Source organism: Zalophus californianus, chromosome X (assembly GCF_009762305.2).
Source record: "Zalophus californianus isolate mZalCal1 chromosome X, mZalCal1.pri.v2, whole genome shotgun sequence".
Classification (NCBI taxonomy): Eukaryota; Metazoa; Chordata; class Mammalia; order Carnivora; family Otariidae; genus Zalophus; species Zalophus californianus.
The window spans coordinates 109,430,374-109,453,984 of NC_045612.1; the positions used below are offsets into that span (position 1 = coordinate 109,430,374).

The following is a 23,611-nucleotide window of genomic DNA, read 5'->3' on the forward strand; positions in this document are numbered from 1 at the left end:
GTCTTAAAATTTCCCTCCTTTAAAAAAAAACTGAGAACCCTGGGGCGCCTGGGTAGCTCAGTTGGTTAAGCGACTGCCTTCGGCTCAAGTCATGATCCTGGAGTCCTGGGATCCAGTCCTACATCGGGCTCCCTGCTTAGCAGGGAGTCTGCTTCTCCCTCTGACCCTCCCCCCTCTTGTGCGCTCTCTCTCTCTCTCTCAAATAAATAAAATCTTTAAAAAAACAAAAACAAAAACAAAAACACTGAGAACCTTTCCATTCAATTTAATGAGATTAAAACCAGCTGAAGTCAAGATCAAAAGATTACTCTATAATAAAAAAAATTATATCTATGACTCTAGAACTGCGCTGTTCAATACGGTTACTGCTTGTGGCTACTGAATACTTGAAATGTGGCAAGTCTGAATTGAGATTTCAAAAATTAGGATGACAAAAGGGTGTAAATGATCTCATTACTCATTTTTATGTTGATTATAGTTTGAGATGATATTTTGGGTATACTGGGTTAAATAAAATACATTAATAAAATCAACTTCATCTTTTTACTTTTTTAAATGTGGCTACCAGAAAGTGTAAAACTAATCATTGGCTCACATTTGTGGCTCTTTATATTTCTGTTGCACAGCGCTGCTCTAGAAGTTCAAGGAGTGAGCTGTTCATTAGAAACTCTCTGAATATGTGTATGGTCAACAGCCTTTCTCACATATTAAACTCTTCTGGTTTCTCAGCCATTCGAGATGTTCTGCACAGTTTAGCGTTAAATGAGCTTACCTACCTGTAGAGTGGCTGATGAAGTTAACTTGAGTGTGGCATCTCTGTCAGGATCCTTACCCTGGCCTCGGGAAAATAAAAAGCAAGTGAACAAAGCTGGGTGGAAGGAACCTGTATAGACTTTAATTCTTCTTTGGTAGTAACGAACAGATCTGAGCAGAGGCTTCACAGTGAGGGAATTGGGCATTCTGGCTCTCCCCAGGGAATGGCCCTCCTTCATTGTAGGGACCTGAATCTCGCCCTCTAGCTATGCTGAAATCTTGGAGTTTATTCTTCTGCAATATCTTTCCCCCCCGTCCTCTACTTTTCTCCCCAGCTGAAAACAGACCGTCTTAACTTTTGTATTGAGTACTCTATGGGACTGTCACCAAAGAGCTCATGGCTTCCGAATTTCCTCACGGAGTTCCTTAGAAACAGTGATTCTACTTACCTGAACACCTTATATATGTCAGATTGTGCCTCAAGTGCTCTATACAAAGGAGTCTACCGGTTATTTCCATTTTATAGGTAAGAAAACAGGCTTGGAAAGGTTAGGAATCTTACTCCAGAACAAGTGGTATTGCTCAGAGTGGAACCCAGGTCTGCTCGCTTCCCAGTCCAAGGGCTTCCTATGATAGCTGCTAGAGCAGGGAGAGAGGATCCTGAGGTGCAGAAGCATGCACTTAACCCTCTGCCCGCTTGGGTCGCTTAGAAGTTGTTGTATAGTCATGAAAGTTCCAATGTGTTTGCATGAACAAAATATAGCCTGAGAAATTTAATGGCACTGAAAAAGGTACAAGGTGTGGGAAGACTTCCAGATGTGCATGCCCAATTCTGGGCATTTCAACGTATAATCAAAGAAAGCTAAAAATAAATTTAAGGATCTTGTCCTTTTAATATAGTTGTTGAAGAGTTCTTAGGATTCTGTTTGTCTATAGTGGATTTTTAAACTAGACTTCATTTTCAGTTTTTACACAAATGTCTGGCGTGTTTTTTTTTGTTTGTTTTTACTAGCTCTGAGGGTCTTTGCATATGTTAACAGAGATAAGGCCTGACATTGGTCATTTTGAATTTCAGTGATGTGAGGATTTAAATAGTTTAAACCTTGCTTTCTTTGGTCTTTCGGTTTTTTAAAAAAATTACTGTGTTATTGAAAACATGAAGTAAATGTATGTTCGGCAAAATGCTATTATACTTTTTTTTTTGTATAGAAAAGATCTTTTTAGCAAAATTGTTACATTATTCATTAAAATACTCATGTTGATTCTTTAGTACAGTGACATTTTAATATTTTTGAACCTAGGGCACCTTCAGTATTGTAAATATGCATAAGGTAAGAGCATACCAGTGATCCCCTTAGAAATTGTATTAATCATAATCATAAAGTCTTCCAATTTTTTAAAAGGAAAGAAAATCTTTTCAGTCCTGTAAAGATTAAAAAAACACATTTGTTCAGCTTATAATTAGGCTTTTATAGTTGGTTTTTCATTGGCTGTTCAGTAAGGGAGCAGATTATAAAGATGTATTCTGCTTTATTCCTAATGTTTTGTTAACTAGCTCGTGATATTCAGACTCCCTAGTGTGCTTTCTTCCCCTCATATATTAAATGTAATTCATCGTATTCCCCCAAATTTGGATTTATGGAACTTTTTTTTTTTAAAGATTTTATTTATTCACTTGAGACACAGAGATACAGAGAGGGAGAGAGAGAGCATGAGCAGGGGGAGAGGCAGAGGGAGAGGGAGAAGCAGGTTCCCCGCTGAGTCAGGAGCCTGATGTGGGGCTCGATCCCAGGACCCTGGGATCATGACCTGAGCCGAAGGCGGACACTTAACCATCTGAGCCACCTAGGCACCCCACATTTATGTAACTTTTAAAGAGCAAAGCTAATGTTTTAGTGAGAAAAAAGTTCTCTTTTACTGAGAATATTTTTGGATTTAACCATTACCTGCATTTTATGAAAGCTTGTTATAGAAACTTTTACAACTTCGAGATAATTTTGATAGTCTGCTGAAAAAAAAACAAAGCTTCATTATTAGTAAAAATCCTAGGATCAGAATTAAAAAATGCTTCAGAAGAGCTTCCAAATACTTTTTTTAAAGAAGTCTTTAACTTAAGGTGCAGAATTTGTGGCTTTAAAAGCTACATGTTAAAATGGGATAAGGTGTCTTGTACTCACCTTGAAAGGGAAAGAATTCAAGGATTACAAATTAAGTGTCCAAGTATACCTTGGATACTTAAGAACATTAGTAGCTCTCAGAACTGCTCTTCACAAAACACTGATAATCTTCCAAATAGTTTCTCTATTAGCACAGTTGATGTAGATAACATTAGCAATGAACTATATGACACATGAGTAAACTGATTGTCCTTAATGTCATGCTTGGATGGTGTGATATTCCAGTTAATTGAGGTGCAGACCACTTGTAATAACATTGTATGGGTAAGGACACATCTATGTAAAGTGTAGGTGCTATATGCCCTCCAGAATTCCTTTACTTAGGTACTGTGACATGTTTTGACTAATCTAGCACTTGAGCGATCCAAAATTTCTATCCAGCAACCAGACCATTACCTGTAGTGTTACCACAGTTTAGCAGAAAACTAAAAAAAAAGTTTAATTATTTCTAACAACTTCAGTTACAGCCAGACAAATCTAGAGGAAAAAACAGAAATTTGTTTCTAACCCTCACCAAAGTACATGAGAAACATAAGCAGTGCTGTATTTGACAATACAAAGTTTTTTACAAAGCCAGTAACCTAGATTAAAAATGTGAAATTTGGTTAGAGTTCCTAATAAGTCTGAGTTGTTTTTGAAAAAGTTTAAAATCGCCTTCGTATATTAAATAGTACCAATACAGCTATAAACTTGAAATTGCTTAAATTAACAATCAGCTCACTCACCCCTTGGAGTGAAAGCACAGACATGAGCAGGTTTTCTGGTGGGAACTAGGTCAATAGGTTAAGCACACTTCTGCAGTTCACTTAGTGTCTTTTTCTGTATCCATCTCCTTTCTGCCCACCCCTCCTTCCCAGCCCTGTGGACTTGGATGATTATAATTAACACGTGCACAGTTCTTTAAAAATCACCCAAGGTGTTTTCTCCTCAAGTCTTTGGCCTTTTATGTAGAGAAGTAGAGTGCTCTTGTTTTCCACCTTTGACTTGGCGTTCATCCCAGGGTCGCAGGTTCCTGGAGGGTGTGCTAAATCAGGGTGTTGACTGCTGTTAGATCCCCTGGGAAAGAGACTTTGGTGGGGGGTGTATGAAGCAGGCAGGAGTACTGAAAGCAGGAGTTCACAGATTCAGTCTTGTTGATTTTCCTTTTAAATAAAATAAATGGGAGATGAAAACAAAAGCCTAGAATTGGAAATGAGCCGTGAAGTAAAAGTGAAGGAAGAGATGCAGTACAGACAGCTATATTGACTTGTAAAAGGACAACGTTTTTTTTAATGAACGGAGGGCAAGAGGGAGAGAAACCAAATGATAAGCGGAAATCCACCAGGATCAGAGAAGTCCGAAAATGGAGACAAGGTTAGCAGCAGGAGAGGAACAAGGGCAAATACTAAGATTTTAGGCTTTAAAGTTTTAATTCTCAAATTTAATATTTACTCAGAAAATGTTACATGTGTCATGGGTAAGCCTTGCTCATTCAGAAGTTAGTTTTAGGATTAAACCTTTTTGGCTTTCCTTCTGTTTTACCATATTTTTAAATAAAATTATATATTTACATAGTTGAGAGTATTTCCATAAATAGGAAAAATTCTAGAATTTAGTTGTACTATCTAAATATTACTATAATCAAATAAGGTCTTAAGGGGCTTTCTAGAAATTACATCATTTTCTACCTTTTAGGCTTGTGCACACTTATTTAATTTCTAGTGGTGTTCTATGACTATTGTGCTGAAATTGGAAGCAAATTAGACTTTCTGAGCATACTTATTTTTGAACTACATATTTTTCACTCTAGAAAAGTTTAAGGGATAGAGGACTAACCAAATTGTGCTGAAACTCAGATAGAGTCTTGAAGAGGGTCCTCTCCCTCACCCCCATTTACACTGGTTACTTCTGAAGTTCTGTTTGGTAATTTAGACTGTTGCCTGCTTGAAGAAGAGAGGATAGGTAAATCCTTATTAAAATTTGTCTTTACTGTTTGGTATTTGACTGCAATTACAGTATTAGAGGATTTGTGCTTAACAGGAACTGATTTTTTTATAGCCTTATCCTTGGTCATTAACTCAGTTTTTCAGGACAAAGGGATTAATTATAAAGGTATTTTGTACCTAGCTTTTTTGTGATGATTTTAACATAAATCAGTATAAGCTTCAGTTCTGAACATGATTTTATAAATAGACTTCTCATACCAGGGTTGATGCTTTTGTAATACAGCACATAAAGACTGCTGCACATTTTGCTGAATATCAAAATAATATTAAATGTAGCTCTGGTTCCCAAAGGTATAATTTGTTTTAGTAACTGCTTTGTTTCTGGATATTTCTCTTTTTTTTCAAGTTTTATTTATTTGACAGAGCACAAGTAGGTAGAGCGGTAGATAGAGGAAGAGGGAGAAGCAGGCTCCCCACTGAGCAGGGAGCTGGATGCGGGGCTTGATCCCAGGACCTGGGATCATGACCTGAGCCAAAGGCAGAGGCTTAACCAACTGAACCACCCAGGCGCCCCTGTTTCTGGATATTTCTTTTGAGCAAATTGAATCATGGAGAGGGGATGTTAAAACTGATAGCCAGGACTGTCTTCCTTCCACATGACACCTTATACTCATCATTCTGAAAATCAGGTTAGCATTTTTGGATGTAGGAAAGGCCAGAGGTGTCTTCATGCAACTGATTCCTTTTATAAGGAGAAAATATCTAAGCCAGAGGCTTGTCCATAATCACACAGTGACTTGGGGACAATGTCAAGCCTAAGATCTGGGATCTTTAGTTCAGGGATTATTCTAGTCCCCAGTGGCACCTCCTACCTCCACTGACAGATAAACTAATAAAAGGCATGGGTTTTTGTTTTGTTTTAGTTTAAGTATATTGGGCATTTAAAAAAACATTTTGAAAGGTGAAATAGCTGAAATATCTTAAATTGGCTGGCTAACAGCCTAAAATAATTTTAGACTGTAGCCAGCTATTTTTTCTTATTTTATTTTTCAGTAATTTCTCCACTTAGCGTGGGGCTCGAACTTATAACTCCGAGATCAAGAGTCATGTGCTCTACTGGCTGAGCCAGCCAGACACCCCAGACTGTAGCCAGTTTTAGTAGATTTTTTAAATTGCAGATTTTTAATCAAAGGTAGTAAGCTCTGTGGAAATGGCTGTTTTAGTTACATTGCCGGTTCTGTTTTAATTCTCAAAATTCAGAGTGGCATATACGAATAACCTTTAAAAGTTAAAAATTAAATGAATGGATGATGTAACATTTTGACAGTAGAGGGAGAAACATGGAGTTTTTGCCCAGTGGTAATGGCTAGCTATTATTTCTTCAATTTAATATATGTTTATAGGAACCACATTCAAAATTAATAATTTCTCACATTTTCTCCTTTATATGCACATACACAAACTAAAAGATCAGAGGAAGCAATGGCCAATTTAAGATTTTCACATCACTGTTTTTAAGAGGTAACAAACTTTAATTTTGTAATCAGCATAAGAGAAAATGCTTTTTTGTAATATTTTTCAGTATCAAAGTAAGAAAAGTGATAATGAATATATTCTAAGTGTTAAGACAGCTTTTTTTAATCCAATGGAAGGATAAGGGAAGTAGTTCTTTAAAACATGAAAGAAATGTCATTTTCCCCCATATCTTGCTTTTGGAAGCACCTGATCTACAGATAAACTGTTATGTGAGGAGGGAATGATGGGAGAAATGCTTAAAGATGAGCCACATGTTTTGTTTTTGATAGCTCGGCTTTGTTAATGCATTCAAATGACTCCATTTACATAGCCCTCCGCTTTTTGTTTTAAAGCAGACTATATCTATAATTACTTTGTCCAGGATTATCAAAGAGGCATTAATTCTCCATTTCTATAATGAAAGAAGAAACTAATTGTGCTTATCGATATTGTCTGGTTTTAGAGGAAAATCCTAGCTCTGGGAAAAGGGCAAGGTAGATCTAGAACTTCTAGCTGTGGCAGAGAGGAGGAGCTAAATTTCTTTGGTTAGAAGACGTTCTACGGTATAATCAACTATCTCAAAGGCACAGCTTCCGTTACTGGCCTACAGGTAGAACAGGCTGGATAGAGATACGTAGCTGTGATGTGAATTTTGACATAGACTTGAAGTAACTTTTAAAACTCTTTGGAACTCGGGTTTCAAAGGAACATGATAGAATAAATGGAGAAGAGGGCAAAGGGACCCGAAGGTTGAAAACGAGAGACAGGAAAATGACTGTAAGAAGAAGTTCAGCTGACTCAGTTTGATGGGGTCTGTAAGAGCCTGGGTTCGGAAGGTGGAAGGCTGTCACACAGGCCATGGTGCCTCGTCCTCACGTGACACCAGGACCCCTCTCCGGTGCTCCTGATACACAGTCACACCTGGACTACCTCCACTGGCAGGGATGTTCCCTGAGTCCGGAGGTAGACAGTCCTGACTTGGGGAAAATATGTACCCATGCCTTTCTGACTGCAGTCCTTGTAAAAAAGCCAAGTACAGACCTGTATAGACCCTGAAAAGGGGCAACTCCATGTTGTGTGTGTATACATACGTTTTCCTCTTGGTGTCCTGCCAGCTGTGTAAAATAGTCCGTTTTTAGTTTTTGAGAGTATTATATATGCTTTTTCTGCAGTTTTTATCATTTGACATTTTGAACATCTGTGTTAGTGCATGTGGATTAACCTCCTCCTTTTTAATGACTGCATATGGTAAAGACTGCATACAAGAGTTTATTCAACCAGTGTCTTATTGCTAGATATTTGAGTTGTTCCCAGTTTCTGTGCTCTTAGAATAATGTGATGAACATCCGTTATCTTGACAGTTCTAATTACAAAACTTTTCCCTCTGCTGGCCTAAAATCTTCCCTCTAACTTCTGCTGACTGGTCCTGAAAACGGTTGCCATCTTTCTCCTGAGTCTTCTCTTGAGCTTAAACATTCCTCGTCAGTTTTACCATTTTTTTCCGACGGTTTGGATCCCTTTGCTGTCCAGGATGTGGTCCACTTTGTGATGTCTAAATTGTAGTGATGGAACTTAGCCCTCTTAGCTGTGGTTTCACCAAATAGAGAGGGTGGGATTGTCTGTTTTAATTCAGTCCATGATTTTATTCTGCCATATCACATTGTTAGTTCGTATTGAGGATAGTCAGTTATAGCTTTACATTTGGAGTTCACGGAGCCCTGGAGTATTTGACAAAAGCTGTGGACTTCCCACCATCTCATCTTACCCTGCCCCCCTCCCCCCCGGAATGCATTAACACAATTATTTATTAATTATTTAATAAAAAATTAGTTTTGGGTGGTTCATGGGTCCCTGGTGTTTCTCTTTATCATTAGGCTTGTTGATTACTTTGCCAAAGTCATACGTTCTCTCATTCTCTGTCAGTTCTGTTACATCCTCAAACATTCAACTGGAAGCGGGTCAAGCCTTGGCATTGCTGGGTGAGTCCATGCTGCTTCCCAGCATGTAGGCTTTCTTATCACAAGTGGTATTTTTTAATAATCCAGATCAGCCTCAGGCTAACCAGTCTGTAGTTTGGAAGTCTGGCTTCTAGTTCTTTCCCATTCTTCATGATTCCACACAGATTACAGAAAGCGATTAAGCAGCCTTAATCTGTGAAGCCTCTCAGGATCCCAGGATGTGATTTTGAGATCACAGAACTTGAACCTAGTGAGAATATCTATCTAGTTTTTCTTTTTTTTTTCTCAGCCATCTTGGATTTAAGTTTCTTCTTAGTCATTATGTTTGATCTTCAGATTAGAAAGAATAAAACATCCTTAGCCAAGAATGGAAATAAAATAGGAGAAGGCTATTAGTCTTTGTTAATATTACATTAACCACCCCATCCAGGAGGGGCTTCACGTTTGTCTCTACTTCTTTTTACTTTAACCTCTAAGATGCCATTTATTCATTATCTGGCACTTTTTTAAGTCACAGTTCATCCTGAGGCTTTAGCCTTGTTCACAATATTCTTACAGCTCCATTTCACCCTTTGTGATACTTGTTTTATGTGCTTGTTTTTTTTTTTTTACCATCTGTTGTAAGTGGTTTTTTAACATCTGAATCCCAGAAAGCTCTCTGTGCAGCACATCAGATTTTTTAGATACTTTCCCCTTTTCTTCCCCTCATCAGTGTGTTTTGCAATTATGCAGTCAGCATTATGCTTCTGAGAGCCTCCAAGCCTTCTTGAGCTTCTTTACACAGTTTCCGATCTTGGAATTGATCCTAATTTTCCTTTAAAAAACTTGAAATCTGCCTATCCAATATGTGCAGCATTCCCCTTCCCTTCTCGATCTCCAAATGACATGGCTGCTTTCTGTAAAGCTTCCTCCTCCTTGCATCTTACTAATCATGTTTTTTGGGGGAAGATTAGGTCCAGAGTAACAGTTTCTCTCCTTTCTCTAATTTCTGAGACTGAATTTTTATGCAGACCAAAGACACATCATCAGATGCATCGACTTAAGCTGACACGCCTACAGGTGTCCACTGGTCAGTGATAGTAGCTAATAACGGCTATTATTTGTTGTACACTGCCACATGACAGGCACCATATTGTCCTTTTCACGTAGATGATCCTGCCTGTCTCCTACCTTAGGGTTATGAGGCATAGATGCTATTATTGTTTTCCCAATAATACAGATGAGGAAATGGCTATAAGGATGTTGAGTTACTTGCCCAAGATCCCACAACTCGTGAGTGCCAAAGTCGGATATTTTCTAAACTGGATTCTTAATCGCCATACTGGGCAGCTTGACGTGGTACTTAATTACAGTGCTGGACGGGATTCTATTACTTCAAAATCTGTGTAGCTCTCAGGCCACTGGCTGTGCACAGTAGGCACTTAAATATTTAATTTGAGGTTTATGTTTCTTGCTGATTTCCAGGGTATTGCCTTTTAGCTCTTGCAAATAAAAAGAGGTGGAAAATGGGTGAGGTATACTGTTAGGCAATTCATAGGAGAAATGGAAAGATGAAAAGATGCTCAGTTTTCCTAAGCAAATATATTGTTGATGGTTTTAAGAGACCCAGTTTTTAAATGGCAAGACTCTTTGTTTATAAATATGATACATGAAAAAGAATGCAAAGATGTTTGTGAAGTTTCAGAGATAATCACTATTAACACAAGCATGCATACACAAAATCTTAATTGGGCTACCAGTGTACTATTGCTTTTTATTTTTTTATTTTTTTTAAGGATTTTATTTACTTATTTGACAGAGACAACGAGAGTGGGAACACAAGCAGGGGGAGTGGGAGAGGGAGACTCCCTCTGAGCAGGGAGCCCAATGCGGGGCTCGATCCCAGGACCCTGGGATCATGACCTGAGCCGAAGGCAGACGCTTAACGACTGAGCCACCCAGGCGCCCCTGTACTATTGCTTTCTAAAAATTGAATATATTGTGAACATCATTCCATGTTACTAAACACTCAGTGATGATGGCTGTGCAGGTTTCGATTGTTTTTCTTAAGAGATTGAAGCTCACTTCATTTCCTTTGTTCTGTACCTTTTTATATGTGAAGTAAAAGTAGAGGATGAGACTTAAGATCTTCTGTTTTTATTATATTATTAGTCTGTTTATTGAAATTACTTCTTTACCATTATTCATTATTTGATCTCTTCCACGCTTAGCGTTTTGCTAGGAAGAGTGGGGTTGGATGCCCAGTCATTGTGATCCATACAATTGATTCTTTGTTTCAAGGACCATTATACTATCTTTTCTTTGAGAAGGGTCATTAGGCTAATTCGTTGAACATGTATGTTAAGTGTTTTAATAAATGAGTTTGTCATTTAGAGTTTTCTAATGAGTAGTGGAAGCTGTGCAATAACCTATTGGAAATAGCTTTGGAGCAAGACTGTCCTGGATCAGGGTTCAGATCCCAGCTCTGCCAGTTTTAGTCATGTAAACAATTTGGGCAAGTCACTTAAGGTTCTACGCCTCGATTTTTTCATCAGGAAAATAGGGATGATTATTACTCTCTCATGGGAGGAATAATTTAACTTGAGATATCACACGTAAAGCCCCAGTGCAGTATTGACGTCCGTTTTTTCTCTTTTACTAGTAAGGCAAGGAATTCTCAACCTTTTTTGTGACGTTTACCCTTTTGCTAGCCTGGTGAAACCCACGGAAGGACTCCTCAGAATAATGATTTTAAATCCATAAAGTTAAATGCTTGGGATTACAAAGGAAGCCAATTATATTGAAATACAGTTACCAAAATACTTAAAACACATTTGTGGTCCTTTCTGTTTCAGACATTTTTTGGGCCAAGGTGGGTAGTGCATGAGAAAGCGAGGAAAGAGGGAGGAAAACAAGGAGAGGTAGGAAAAGGAAGCTCCTAAATAAATATGCCTGGTGCCGGCTCCCTCCCAAGCAGTCACCCCGGATTCCCCACAGGCTCCTAGAGCTTTCCACGTCCGCATCCTCCCAGCAGTTCAGATTGATCACCAGTGAAGTGAATGCCTCTCCAGTGTCCCTTAGTGACACCACTCTCCAGAGTGCCTCAAGTCTAAATCCTCACATCACTTCGGGCCCTGACTTTTGCACCCTATCGCTACTTCACGTCAGTTACGCACTTCTGCCCATTTGCTCTCTCAATATCTGATTTTCCCATCAAAATGGAAGACTCTCACCTTGTCATTATGATACAGGCTTTTTCGTCATGGTTGTCCAGCTTCCTACCTCTTCCACAAGGGAGCCCGTCGGTGTTTTGGGCCAGTTTGGTATGTTTCAGATTTTCACGTCTGCAGCACTCAAAGATGGGCTGTACACTCTCATTCCCAACCATCAACCGCCTCATTTACTTGTTGGCAAATCTGTATTTTCATTTCCCCAGACATATTCGAAGTTCTTTGAGGAAACAGACCCCATCTTATACTTAACATTTTTATCTCCCTGTAGAACTTAGCACAATACTTAAAAGTGCTTCATAAAATCTTGGTAAAAAAAATCATCACAATGGGGTAGTTCCAGCTCCAAAAACAAAGAGGAAAAAATTGGACCTCATCACCTGGATTATGGTTGTAGGAGTTGCTGATATCCGACCAAGTCTTTATATCAAAAACCTAATGAGAATTTCGTGTCTATTTAAATTTTTACTAACTCACTAACTTGATTGCCCAAGTTATTCAGTCATGGTTGCTCTTACAGTGTTCCTTGTGGTTAAGGAAACCATGGCCGTGATTCCCTCTGCTGTGAAACCTCTGTTTGTCCTCATAATCACCACTTGTATCCCAGGGCCTGACATAGAATAGATGATTAGTACATTTTGCTAGAGGAGTTTAGCTTGTTCCTGGAAAATAGCTTGTTTACTTTAAAAGGCTTGGGGGTGTGCATAGATTATTATAAAAACAAATATGATAGCTTTGTTTAAAAAAAAAAGTATGTGATCTTAACAGGAAAAGCAGTTTTAGTACAGTAAGCCTCAAATCATACACTAATCACCTTAGTTGGCTTTGATATTTTGTTTGCCGTTGATGCTCTTTCTTTTGGTTAAATTCTTCTACTTGTATTCTTAGGTTAAGACATCCGAATTTTACAGATACTCCCGACAGCTGCGCTATGAAGTTGACCAAGCACTGAATTACTTTCAGAACGTTCACCAGCAGCCTTTGTTGGACATGAAATCCAGCCGCATCCGCTCTGCCAAACCCCAAACTACAGTATTCCGAGGAATGATCGGACATAGCATGGTTAACAGTAAAATCCTTCTCTTAAAGAAACCAAGAGTCTGGTGGGAACTGGAGGGCCCCCAAGTTCCTCTGCGCCCGGACTGCCTTGCTATTGTCAATAACTTCGTGTTCTTGTTGGGCGGGGAAGAACTGGGCCCGGATGGTGAATTCCATGCTTCTTCCAAAGTGTTCAGGTATGACCCGAGGCAGAACTCTTGGCTCCGGATGGCAGACATGTCAGTGCCACGTTCAGAGTTTGCAGTTGGTGTTATTGGGAAGTTCATTTACGCCGTAGCTGGCAGAACCAGAGATGAGACTTTCTATTCCACCGAGAGATACGACATCACCAATGATAAATGGGAATTCGTGGATCCTTATCCAGTTAACAAATACGGACACGAAGGGACAGTGCTCAATAACAAGTTGTTTATCACCGGTGGGATCACCTCATCTTCCACCTCCAAACAAGTATGCGTGTTCGACCCCAGTAAAGAAGGGACCATAGAGCAGCGGACCAGGAGAACACAAGTGGTTACCAACTGTTGGGAGAATAAGAGCAAAATGAATTACGCAAGATGTTTTCACAAGATGATTTCTTACAACGGCAAGCTTTATGTCTTCGGTGGTGTCTGTGTGATCTTGAGGGCCTCTTTTGAGTCTCAGGGATGCCCTTCCACAGAAGTGTACAACCCAGAGACTGATCAGTGGACCATCTTGGCATCCATGCCAATTGGCAGAAGTGGCCATGGTGTGACTGTGCTGGACAAACAAATAATGGTTCTTGGAGGCCTTTGCTACAACGGTCATTACAGCGATTCCATCCTCACTTTTGATCCGGAAGAAAACAAGTGGAAGGAAGATGAGTACCCGCGGATGCCCTGCAAGCTGGATGGTTTACAAGTGTGCAACCTGCATTTCCCGGAATATATACTGGACGAGGTCAGACGTTGCAACTAATGACATCTTTCTCCCTTTAAAAAAAGCCAAACAAAAAATTTGTTTGTGACAAAGTAGTTAATTAAGAAAAACCTCACCAGTTTTACTATCAAAGCCATTGGTCTAATACCGTAAAAAATTTTTCATTCTGTGCTAGCATCCTTTTTTTTTTTTTTCTTTTTAGTGGCCTCAAACTCATGCAATAAGTTCATTCTAAGCGCTAGCTCTTGAAACTACTTCCAGAAGCAGTTGAATAGAGTGATCCACTTATCTGGGAAGTTGATTTTATGCTTTAAACATTTTTTTCAGATGTCAGCGTAGGAGTCCTGCATCTTCTAAGAGAAGACCTGATAAGTGTCACTGGATGTAATTTCGGTTCCTCTCTCGATCTGAAATCTTTTGGAACGTTTATTTCAGTGTATTACAGTCTGTTAGACCTTTTGGTTTTATGATTTAAGTTTAAAACTCTTGACCTTTTTGCATGGCTTTTTGCTGAAAATGCAAAAATATAAATTTTCTACAAAATTAACTTTTTTATATTCAAAACACTATTTCTAAGCTGCCTTCTCTTATCTGCATTGTGTTAGTGAAAGCATATCCATACTTGCATACATCTTATGAACATATAAGGCACATCTCCTTTTATGCGTGGTTAGGATTCTATATTTTTAAGCTAGTGCACTTGCACACACGGTTTGCCATACTTGTTGAATTTTAGATGTAACGTCTTTTCATGTATTAACATTTTTAGAAAGTTAAAATAACTGGAGTCCTCATTTGGTATCAAAGTAGCCTATCTTCACTCCATACTGATTCAGTAATATTTGAGCTCCGTGTATTCCTGAAACATGTATGGATTTCTGAAAACTAACATTTTATATTTTCTTTTCAAAAGTAAACGTTAGTGTTCCTTATCAATGTATGTCTTGTTTTTGAAAATGTTTTTCTTTGCAGTCTGTTTAACGTTACCCTGTTTTTAGTGAGAATTGGAGTGGTAGACACAGCCCGGGCCCTGCGGCGCGCAAGCACTTTTAAAGAGCATTTAGGTAATACCAGACTCCTAAATAGAGGCCCCTTGAAAGTAAGTGCAACTCCCATTCTTTACACTCAGTAAGGCTGCTGCATCTGTTATTGAATGGAAAGTAGCAACTCGTGGAAAATTTGAGCTCATTTTTGACATAGAGGTAAGAAACAGAATTATAATCTTACTGGTCATATCTACTTGTTTATTTAGTACAGAATACTTAATGGCACTGGGGATGTAAGCCCTCAGCCTTTGTTTTATTTACTGAAAGCTACTAGCATGAAGGATAGTAACCTCGAAGTTCAGAACAGATCAAGAATAACTGTTGAAAAGCATTTATATAGTAAGTGTTTTAGGATTAGCCGCGCACCTTTCAACTCTTTAAACTCGAAGGAAGAACACGTAGTTGACAAGATTAAGCAAGAATAACCAGGGAGTGGATCATTCACATTGATGCCATTTTCTCCTGAGTAAAGTCTATCTGATACAGACTAGTTCTACACTGGCAAAACTTGCCAGGTCTTAGGATATTGGTGCAATATTGCAATGCCTTCTTCTATGGCTGTTGTATAAAATTTCTAGTTTCACCTTTTTTTTTTTTTTTTTTTTTTTTTTTTTTTTGCTGCTGCCACCACTGAACACAAAATGGAAGAGTGAAGTCATGGAAATGTGAAGACTTTTGCTTTTTTTTTTTTTTTTGTAATTAGATAACTATGAAAAAAACACCTGATTTTAAAACTCCAAAACTGGAGGCGTTTGAGTTTAAGAAACAGTCAGGTATACAAGTAGTTTTTGAGAAAGAGAAACAGTGGCGTTGGTTTTAGAAATCAAGTTAATGATATTCTTTTGTATATGAGACTTAAATTTTTATTAAGTGGTTGTGTCATTTGCTTTCACTTTCTAAAAATGGAATTCAGTATCTTGTTTCCCATGGTAATATGGGTAAAAGGCTTTTTCTACCTTTTAAAAATCATTTTTAACCATTTTACTTTTGAAAGTTAGGAATTAGGTTAGCCATTTAGTTCTTTTTCTAATACATTAGTTGGTTTACTGTTTGTGTGTGTGCTGTCTTGCTTTAAAGAAAATAACGATAATGTCTTCATTATTTTCCTCATCGTTGTCTTTTGCTGGAAAAGACCGAGACAGGGTACCCCTATCAGGCTTTTACACTTCACACACCAGTGGTGGTTCTCTTTAATTGCTTAGATATGACTTCATAGCCCTAGTTAGGGTAAAATCTGGGCAGACAGTTGCGTATTCTTGGTCTTCCATTCTCAAGACACAAGACCAAGATCAAAGTTCATGTTTTAGAAAATTTGTGAAATCTTAACTTGAACTAACTCTGGGTTCAGCTTCACATGTAAGTCATGTCTGACCTGATGTTAGCTGTAATCAGTTTTGAGCTTTAAGAATAGTTGCTATTGCTTGGGTTCTGAATGTATTGAGAAAACTCATCCGTTTATATGTAGTGCTAATATAGGTTATTTTAAATCTGTGATTAACTTACATTCCCTTTTAAAACTATGGTTTAATTGCTGAAAGAGATTTATTTTTGTTATACTAAACTATGGAAAATTTTTCCATAGAATTTTCTTCAAGTTTATTTTTTGTGTGCTTCATTTGGAACCATTTTTGTTTATATACATTGTATGTGCTCAAAATAGTGGTTTTAAAAAGAGTCAGATTGGAAACCATACAGTGTAACTGTTGTGATCCTTTTGTGTTTTCACTTTACATTTTAAACAGCAGACTTTACAAAAGTAGCCTATCTTCATTAATGGCATCTTAATTAGAAATGTTTGTTCTCTTCCATATCTTTGACCTTCTCAGTTTTGATTTTAGTCTGCTTAAAGAAAATCCTTGCACTACAGCCATTTCATAAAATTGAAGATTCTCACATTGGAGGTTTTATATTGGAAGAAATACTACTGGTTTTTAAAAAAGCAAAACTTAATAGAACTATTAGCTTTTCTTGAGACAGCGTTCTCTGTGTCCTCATTACTCTGCTCTGTGTGCGTGTTACTCTGATTTGTGAAATATTGACTGAGCCCTTCACTTATCTTTTCTAAAGCAGCACCTTTGGACACCTCATTCTGGGAAGCCTGCTCGAGTCATAGTAAAGGACACACACATTTGTGTGGGGAGAAGTGGTAAAAATGGAGAGTTTTGTCTTAATTACATGAAACTAAGCTTTAAAATATTTTATAACAAATTATTTGAGCTGCATAATCTAAACATGTCAAACGTTCAGTGGGACTATTTTTATATATGTATATGTGGTTGTAGGTCATAACATTTCAGTTTATAATATAAATTGATATTTCAGTTTATAAGCTATCTCTCAGAAAAGACTAGCTCTTTTGAGAATACATAATTTAAAGTTTTAGACTGAAGTAAAACACAACATAGATAATAGTGTAAATTAGATATAACTGAGGGCTATATGGCAGTAAAACTGCTAGTGCCATTTTTCTTTTTTGCCTATTATACATTTTTGATTTTTTTTTGTACTCTGAACATTTTTAGGGATCATATGTTCAATCAGATTAGAGTTGGTTTGGGAATAAATATCTTCTAAAAAGAGATTTATCTTAAAAATGAAAATCCTGAAAAATTAGTTTATTGAGAGTTTATAAAGTCAAATATTCAGTAGACGTGGACTGGCATATAGGAAAGCTCGTGGAAGTCCTAGCCCTTCAGCACCTGTACCCGTGTGCCTCGGGGGTTGTGTGAGCAATGCTGAGAGAACACCATCAGCTCGGCTTGTTCCCCTCAATATCCTTGGGTTCTCGTTCTACATCTTTGGGAACAACTGTATTAAAAACCTTATTAATCAGTATATCAGTAAGGATTAGGTGTTTGCTTTCTGAAGGAGAGTTCCAGTGAGGTGGTCGGAGAGGTTATTTTCTACCTAACTTGTATATGCCCTCTACCTCTTGGGCATACTTTGTCTATAGAAAAATATTTTGACCTTTAGGTACATTTTGGGCCAGTAGTCAAATAATCCTAGGGCCGATTTAAAAATCTTAGAATAATTTAAGGTTTGCCTTTTATACCTGTTTTGAAAGCCTTTACATTTTTGTCAGGTAATTTTTCCCAAGCCGTGAATATAATCTATTCAAACATGTTTATGCTATCCATTCTGTTTTTAAATTGAAAAAAAAAATGTTAAAAGTGTTTATGAAGAAAAGTTTAAATAAAATATTTTTAATCTTTAAAATCTATTTTTCTCTTATTATTTGCTCTCTTTATGCAACCCGTCACTTTCAGAGTCACTCATGACTTGATTAACAGTATACATTTTGTTTTCCTTCAATGTGCCAAGGAAGTGCCACAAAAATGGGATTTCTACCAATGCTTTCAGCCACAGATTCAAATGAGTGCATTAGAGTGAAATTATTTACACTTACATGCAATGGAAATTTATAATGAAGCCAAGTAATTAAAATTCCACTAACGCAGAGTTTTGCAGAATGGAAATGCAGTGTGGCGATTTTGTAGGTTTCCTTTAGCATTTATGATCGATTGTTCTTAAAGGCATTTCTGAAATTAGTGAATAGGCAGAAATGAAGCTGCTACATCACAGGCCCTTGGATATACATAGGCCCGTGTGTGCCTTCTTTAAAATGGACTCCTGAGAAATCTCAGCAGGATTCCCTGGATCCTGGCCTCAAGCCACCTTTCCAGCCTCTTTCCCTCTGTCACTTCCCGCACTCCATTCTGTTGTGATTTCTGTTAGTTTCCAGCCTCAAATTACTTGCCTTCTTTCCCCTTCCCTGCTTGCAAAATTCACTTATTTTCCCACCCCAACTCACATGCTCTCCTCTCTTCCAGAAACCTGTGTTCTCTCTTCCATTGGATTAATTGCCTCTTCTACGCTCAACATATTCATAGCTCTTCATTTCATTTTGCATAAGAGTTGGGTAGAATTCTTTCACCACAATGACATCATAGTCTCCTTGGACGAAAGGACCTTCTTTTATTCTTCTGTACCTTCACATCTAGCATGATACTTTTTGTGCCCCCCAGGCACAGAGCTAAATGTTGCCCCCTGTGACAAATTCCATCTGAGCTACAGGCAGATGCTGTAGGTGTTTGGAAGAGGGAGATACGGTTTATTGTACAGACCAGATTCAGTTTTGTCTGCTGTTCAGTCTACACAGTCCCTGCCCTTTCTCTCCACACCTATGGCTTCAAACAGCTTCTGTCCTGACACCTGTCAAATCTGTCTCAACCCAGAGTTCCACCCATCTCCTGAACATCTCGCACATGTTTTGTCAGAATTTCAAACTGAACAAGTGCAAACCTGAATGCGTTTTCTCCTTCCCAAACACCTGCCCCTTGTCCTGTGTTCCCTCCGTTACGTGGCCGTACCATTGCCTGGGACTGTTTAAGTCAGAAGCCCAGGAATGCTCTACCACTGCTTCTGTCCACTTCACCCCAGTATCTTGGTTTGTTCAGGCCCTCGTTATTCTTGCTGGCCTCCGGGAGCTGGCTTTCTGATCTACCTCCACAATCCTTTTTCTACACTGCTGCCAGAGGGAGCTTTTGAAGGGTAAATCATCCTGAGATTCAACAGCCTTTCATAATCTCCCTTCACTCTGAGAATAAGATCCAAACTCTGCAGTGTGCCAGGCAAAGCCCTTTGTGTTTCGCTACCTTTGTACCTGTCCATTCCTCTACACCCCACATCCTAGCTACGTAAGCAATTTGGAGTCCCCTGAGTACATTATGTGTTTCCTCTGGCCTCTCTGCCTTTGCACATGCTCTTCCCCTTTGCCTTTCCTGGCTAAGCCTTCTTTGGCCTGCAAGAATCAGCCTGGACATCATGGCCTTTGTCAAGTCTTCTTGAATGCCTTGGTCCAGGCTAACTATGCCATTGGTCTTACCACAGCACCTTGTGGACACCCACATCCTGCCTCTTCTGATACCCGGGTTGTAACTCTTCTCTATCTCACCCTTAACTGTACTCCTTGAGGGCAGATACCGTGTCTTTATTTTCCAAGGGTCTGACTTAAGCCAGGAACATGGGAAGGCCTCCTTAAAAACAGAAACTTGGAAGGTTACCAATGAAATGCTCCTGGTGAGGAGGGGCAGCTGTATTGGAGAGCTCCATTGTCTGCTGAAATTGACCTCCCTGAGGGATTTCCTCCATTCATTTCCACTCCCACCATTCCCTTGTCTAGAAGGGTAATGCATACAGCTATCATAGTTGTGAACATACTTCTTAACATCTCAGTATGTCTGATCCAGGCAGAAATTTTCAAGTAAAACACACCAAAGCGTGTTTCAAACAGCATTAATCCCTTGAAATTCTCTGGGGCGGGGGGTGGGGGGGATGTGTTCATTGATCACAATAATGTTGAGAAAGCACTTCATATATTTTTTCTTGCCTAGAGAGTCTCAACAAACAGCATATTAAAAGCTCTGAGAAGTCCTGATGTTAACGCCTTTTGATTTTGTTTAGCTTAGTGTAAACCAAATGTTGACCACAGAGCTCTTTTCGGTTTTTTTTTCCCCCCATGCAACGTATATGATCCTTGAATGCTCTTGAAAAAGACTGGCCAAGGACTAACTGGAAGAAAACAAGTACAGAGGACCAGTAATTAAGGTGCTCTGGTCTGTACAATTGGATTTCTTCCTGCAGATCCAGTTAGTTTCCAGGCCGAAGTCGACATTTTGCCAAGGTGACATTGCCCTGGGGATGTGACAACCCAGGGAAGGTCCCACTTTCTCCCCCAAGGAGTAGGATGAATTTGTATAATGAGTCTGTACAACTTGTATGGTTTGCAGAGCAGGACTTCCAGAGTGGCCAGTTAAGGAGCTCAGCAGATCCTATCCCTAAAAAACAATGATAAAACTAAGCAAACTTGTCCCAAAAAATGTAGACTCTGGAAATTGATCAAAGGCATTCAACAAATGGGAGAAGCATTTATTCAAGAAGATGGGTGGAACCGCTGTAAGAATGGTGAGAGTCTGTGCTATTTCAGCCTGGGCTACTCCCATCTCAGCTCCCCTTCCCCTAGCTATGTGGCACAGAGGTTCTACCAGGGCCCTCAGAGGGGCCTGCCTTTATTTGGAGCATGACAAGCCCATGTCATTGTTGCCAGCCCTGCAGCCAGCCTGAGGTCTCAGTAATGCTTGGTTTTAGCAGGAGACTGGCAGACAGACCAGCCACAAATTGAACAGACCTTGGGAATGAGACAGCGTACTTTATCCCTGGTGGTCCAGAAGGCTGTGTTCATGGACAAGGCTGTGTGCACCTAACGGGAGACCTAAGAGGTCCCTAAGCAAGCTTCTTGTCCCTGAATGGATGTGAGGTCTTGCAAACACAAAATAAAAGCTGGAATAGACTTGGAAACTACTCGGACTTTGAATGCATTCCCCAGGCCACACAAATTCATTAGCCAAGGGTGGAAGCCTTATTGGCTCAAGGTGTTAAAGTGTAACTTCTGATTAATCACTGGCTGACCACTAAGCTATGCTGACTTGGGTGATCCCTGGGAATCCAAACTTAAAAAGAAAAAAAATTTTTAAAAAGCTGAGCCGAGACATCAATGACTGTACACGAGTTGGGGAGGGGGCAATGGGTGGGGAACAGACTCAGCAGAATTCCTCCAGGCAGATCACAAAGCACACTACAAACCAGAAAATAGCAAAAACCCCACACGGAATCCAGAGTAGCTACCATATATTATCTAGAGTGTCAAGTTTCCAACGAAAAATTATGAGACATGCAAAGGAACAGGAAAGTGTGACCCATACCTAGGAGGATAAGGAGTCAATAGAAAACAAGCTCTGAGGGATCAGAGTGTTCATGGAAATCAGTATAATTATAGTTTTGTGTCCTCTATTTCACATAAAATTTTATTAGAAACAATTTCACAGCTCATTAAAATTTCTTTGAAAATATTTTTAGTGAGTGTTTAGTGTTCCATAATGTGGCTATACCATAATTTAACCATGCCTCTATTGTGAGACAACATTTTAAAGTTCTTTGATTTGATTACACACACACACAAGCATGTAGAGTGTCCAAACTTCTGATTATTTCCTTGATATAATTTCCTAAAGATGAAACTTGAAAATGAACTATTTAAAGTCCCTGAGAAATATTGCTAGATTAAGCTCAGGAAAGTTGTACAACATACCCCACATCAGCAGTGGATATGAGTTTCTTTATCATACCCTGTACTAAAAGAAATCAATCACATAAGCAATGTAATAGGTGAAAATTATATTTTCAGTTTCTTTGATTACAGTGAATGTTGAGTAATTTTTCACATCTGTTTGCTACGTATGTTCTGTGAATTCCTGTACATGGCGTTTATGCATCTTTCAATGGTATTTTGGTGTTTTGTTACGGATTTGGAAGGATTCCTCATCAGCTAGGCTTTGCCACGCTTGAGCATACTATTCCAAACGATGACTAGGTATCTTTAAATACTGGAGCAATTAAATCATATAATTAAATTTCAGTAAATGTGAAAAGCAAATAAAACAATTTAGAGAAAACAAAAGAGATGGGAGTTGTATTGATAGAGCAAAATGATTAACAATCAAATATATCTAAGAGATAGATATAGGCTGATAAAGATAGTGAGAAAGGCATGGTATACATTACAGATTTAAAAAGACCTCAAAAGTTAAACAGCATTCTTAGATGAAGAGTATGAGAGCTTTCTTGGTAAGAGTTCCATCTTCTGTAATGGAAACATATATTCAAACTTCTTTTTTAAGATTTTATTTATTTATTTGACAGAGCAAGCACAAGCAGGGGGAGCTACAGAGAGAGAGGGAAAAGCAGGCTCCCCGCTGAGCAAGGAGCCCAATGCGAGACTCGATCCCAGGACCCTGGGATCATGACCTGAGCCAACGGCAGCCGCTTAACCGACTGAGCCACCCAGGCGCCCCTACATTCAAACTTTTGCTGAACACCTCAATGTGTGCTGGTAGGAGTGAAGTTAGGTGGGAGTGAAAACAAACAAGATCCACTCTGCTCTCAGTGTAATGGGGAAACAATCACTGAAGGCAAGAAAAGGTGTAAATTAGAGGGAAAAGCAGGATGCTGTGGGAGCTCGAAGTTACAATTACTGTTGATGAGAATCAAGGAAAGGTTCATGGAGGGATTGGCATTTCTACTTCGTCATGGCGATTAATATCTCTCTAGGTGGAGAATACACAAAAGGGTTTCAAGAAAGGATGTGCAGAAAAAGCACAGGAGGTCACATGAAGCATGCACCCAGATCCAATCTATCAGTCTTCTTTTTTTTTTAAAGCCCTTTTTTTTTTATTTTGTTGTTAATCACCATACGTTACATCATTAGTTTTTGATGCAGTGTTCCATGATTCATTGTTTGTGCATAACACCCAGTGCTCCATGCAGAACGTGCCCTCTTTAATACCCATCACCAGGCTAACCCATCCCCCCACCCCCCTCCCCTCTTGAACCCTCAGTTTGTTTTTCAGAGTCCACAGTCTCTCATGGTTCGTCACCCCCTCCGATTTCCCCCCTTCATTCTTCCCCTCCTGCTATCTTCTTCTTCTTTTTTTTTTTTAACATATTGCATTATTTGTTTCAGAGGTACAGGTCTGTGATTCATCAGTCTCACACAATTCACAGTGCTCACCATAGCACATACCTTCCCCAGTGTCTATCACCCAGCCACCCCATCCCTCCCACCCCCCACCCCTCCAGCAACCCTCAGTTTGTTTCCTGAGATTAAGAATTCCTCATATCAGTGAGGTCATATGATACATGTCTTTCTCTAATCTATCAGTCTTCTCTACAAGTGGATGCTAGTACTGGTAGAAATAATCAACATAAAACAGGATATATGTTATGAATGAAAAAAAATGGCTGAAGACTTATTTTAACTCATTAAATTTTTTTAAACTGAGAACTAAATTAATAAAAAAAAAACACTGACCATGGAAAATTTAGACTCCATAAAAAATGACACAATAAAACTGACAATGGCAAAACTTTATACGTTTGTAGTCTTAAGATGGAGGCCCTGGAAGCTGACTCCTAGAGGGGAATGAGAATACAAGTAATTTACTTAAGAGGTCA

General features: G+C 38.9%; 1 protein-coding gene across 3 annotated transcripts in view; it reads left to right on the top strand.

Annotated features, from left to right (window-relative positions):
- KLHL15 (kelch like family member 15) overlaps positions 1–17,752 on the top strand; it is a 34,949-nt gene extending 17,197 nt beyond the window's left edge. For 2 of the 3 annotated variants that reach the window (XM_027609525.2, XM_027609527.2), the window contains one exon: positions 12,426–17,752. In XM_027609525.2, coding sequence (XP_027465326.1) covers positions 12,426–13,535 — 1,110 coding nt within the window. In that variant the 3' untranslated portion in view covers positions 13,536–17,752. The remainder of the gene's footprint in view (positions 1–12,425) is intronic. The other variant, XM_027609528.2, reaches the window with a different exon arrangement.
- Positions 17,753–23,611: the final 5,859 nt, after the last annotated feature.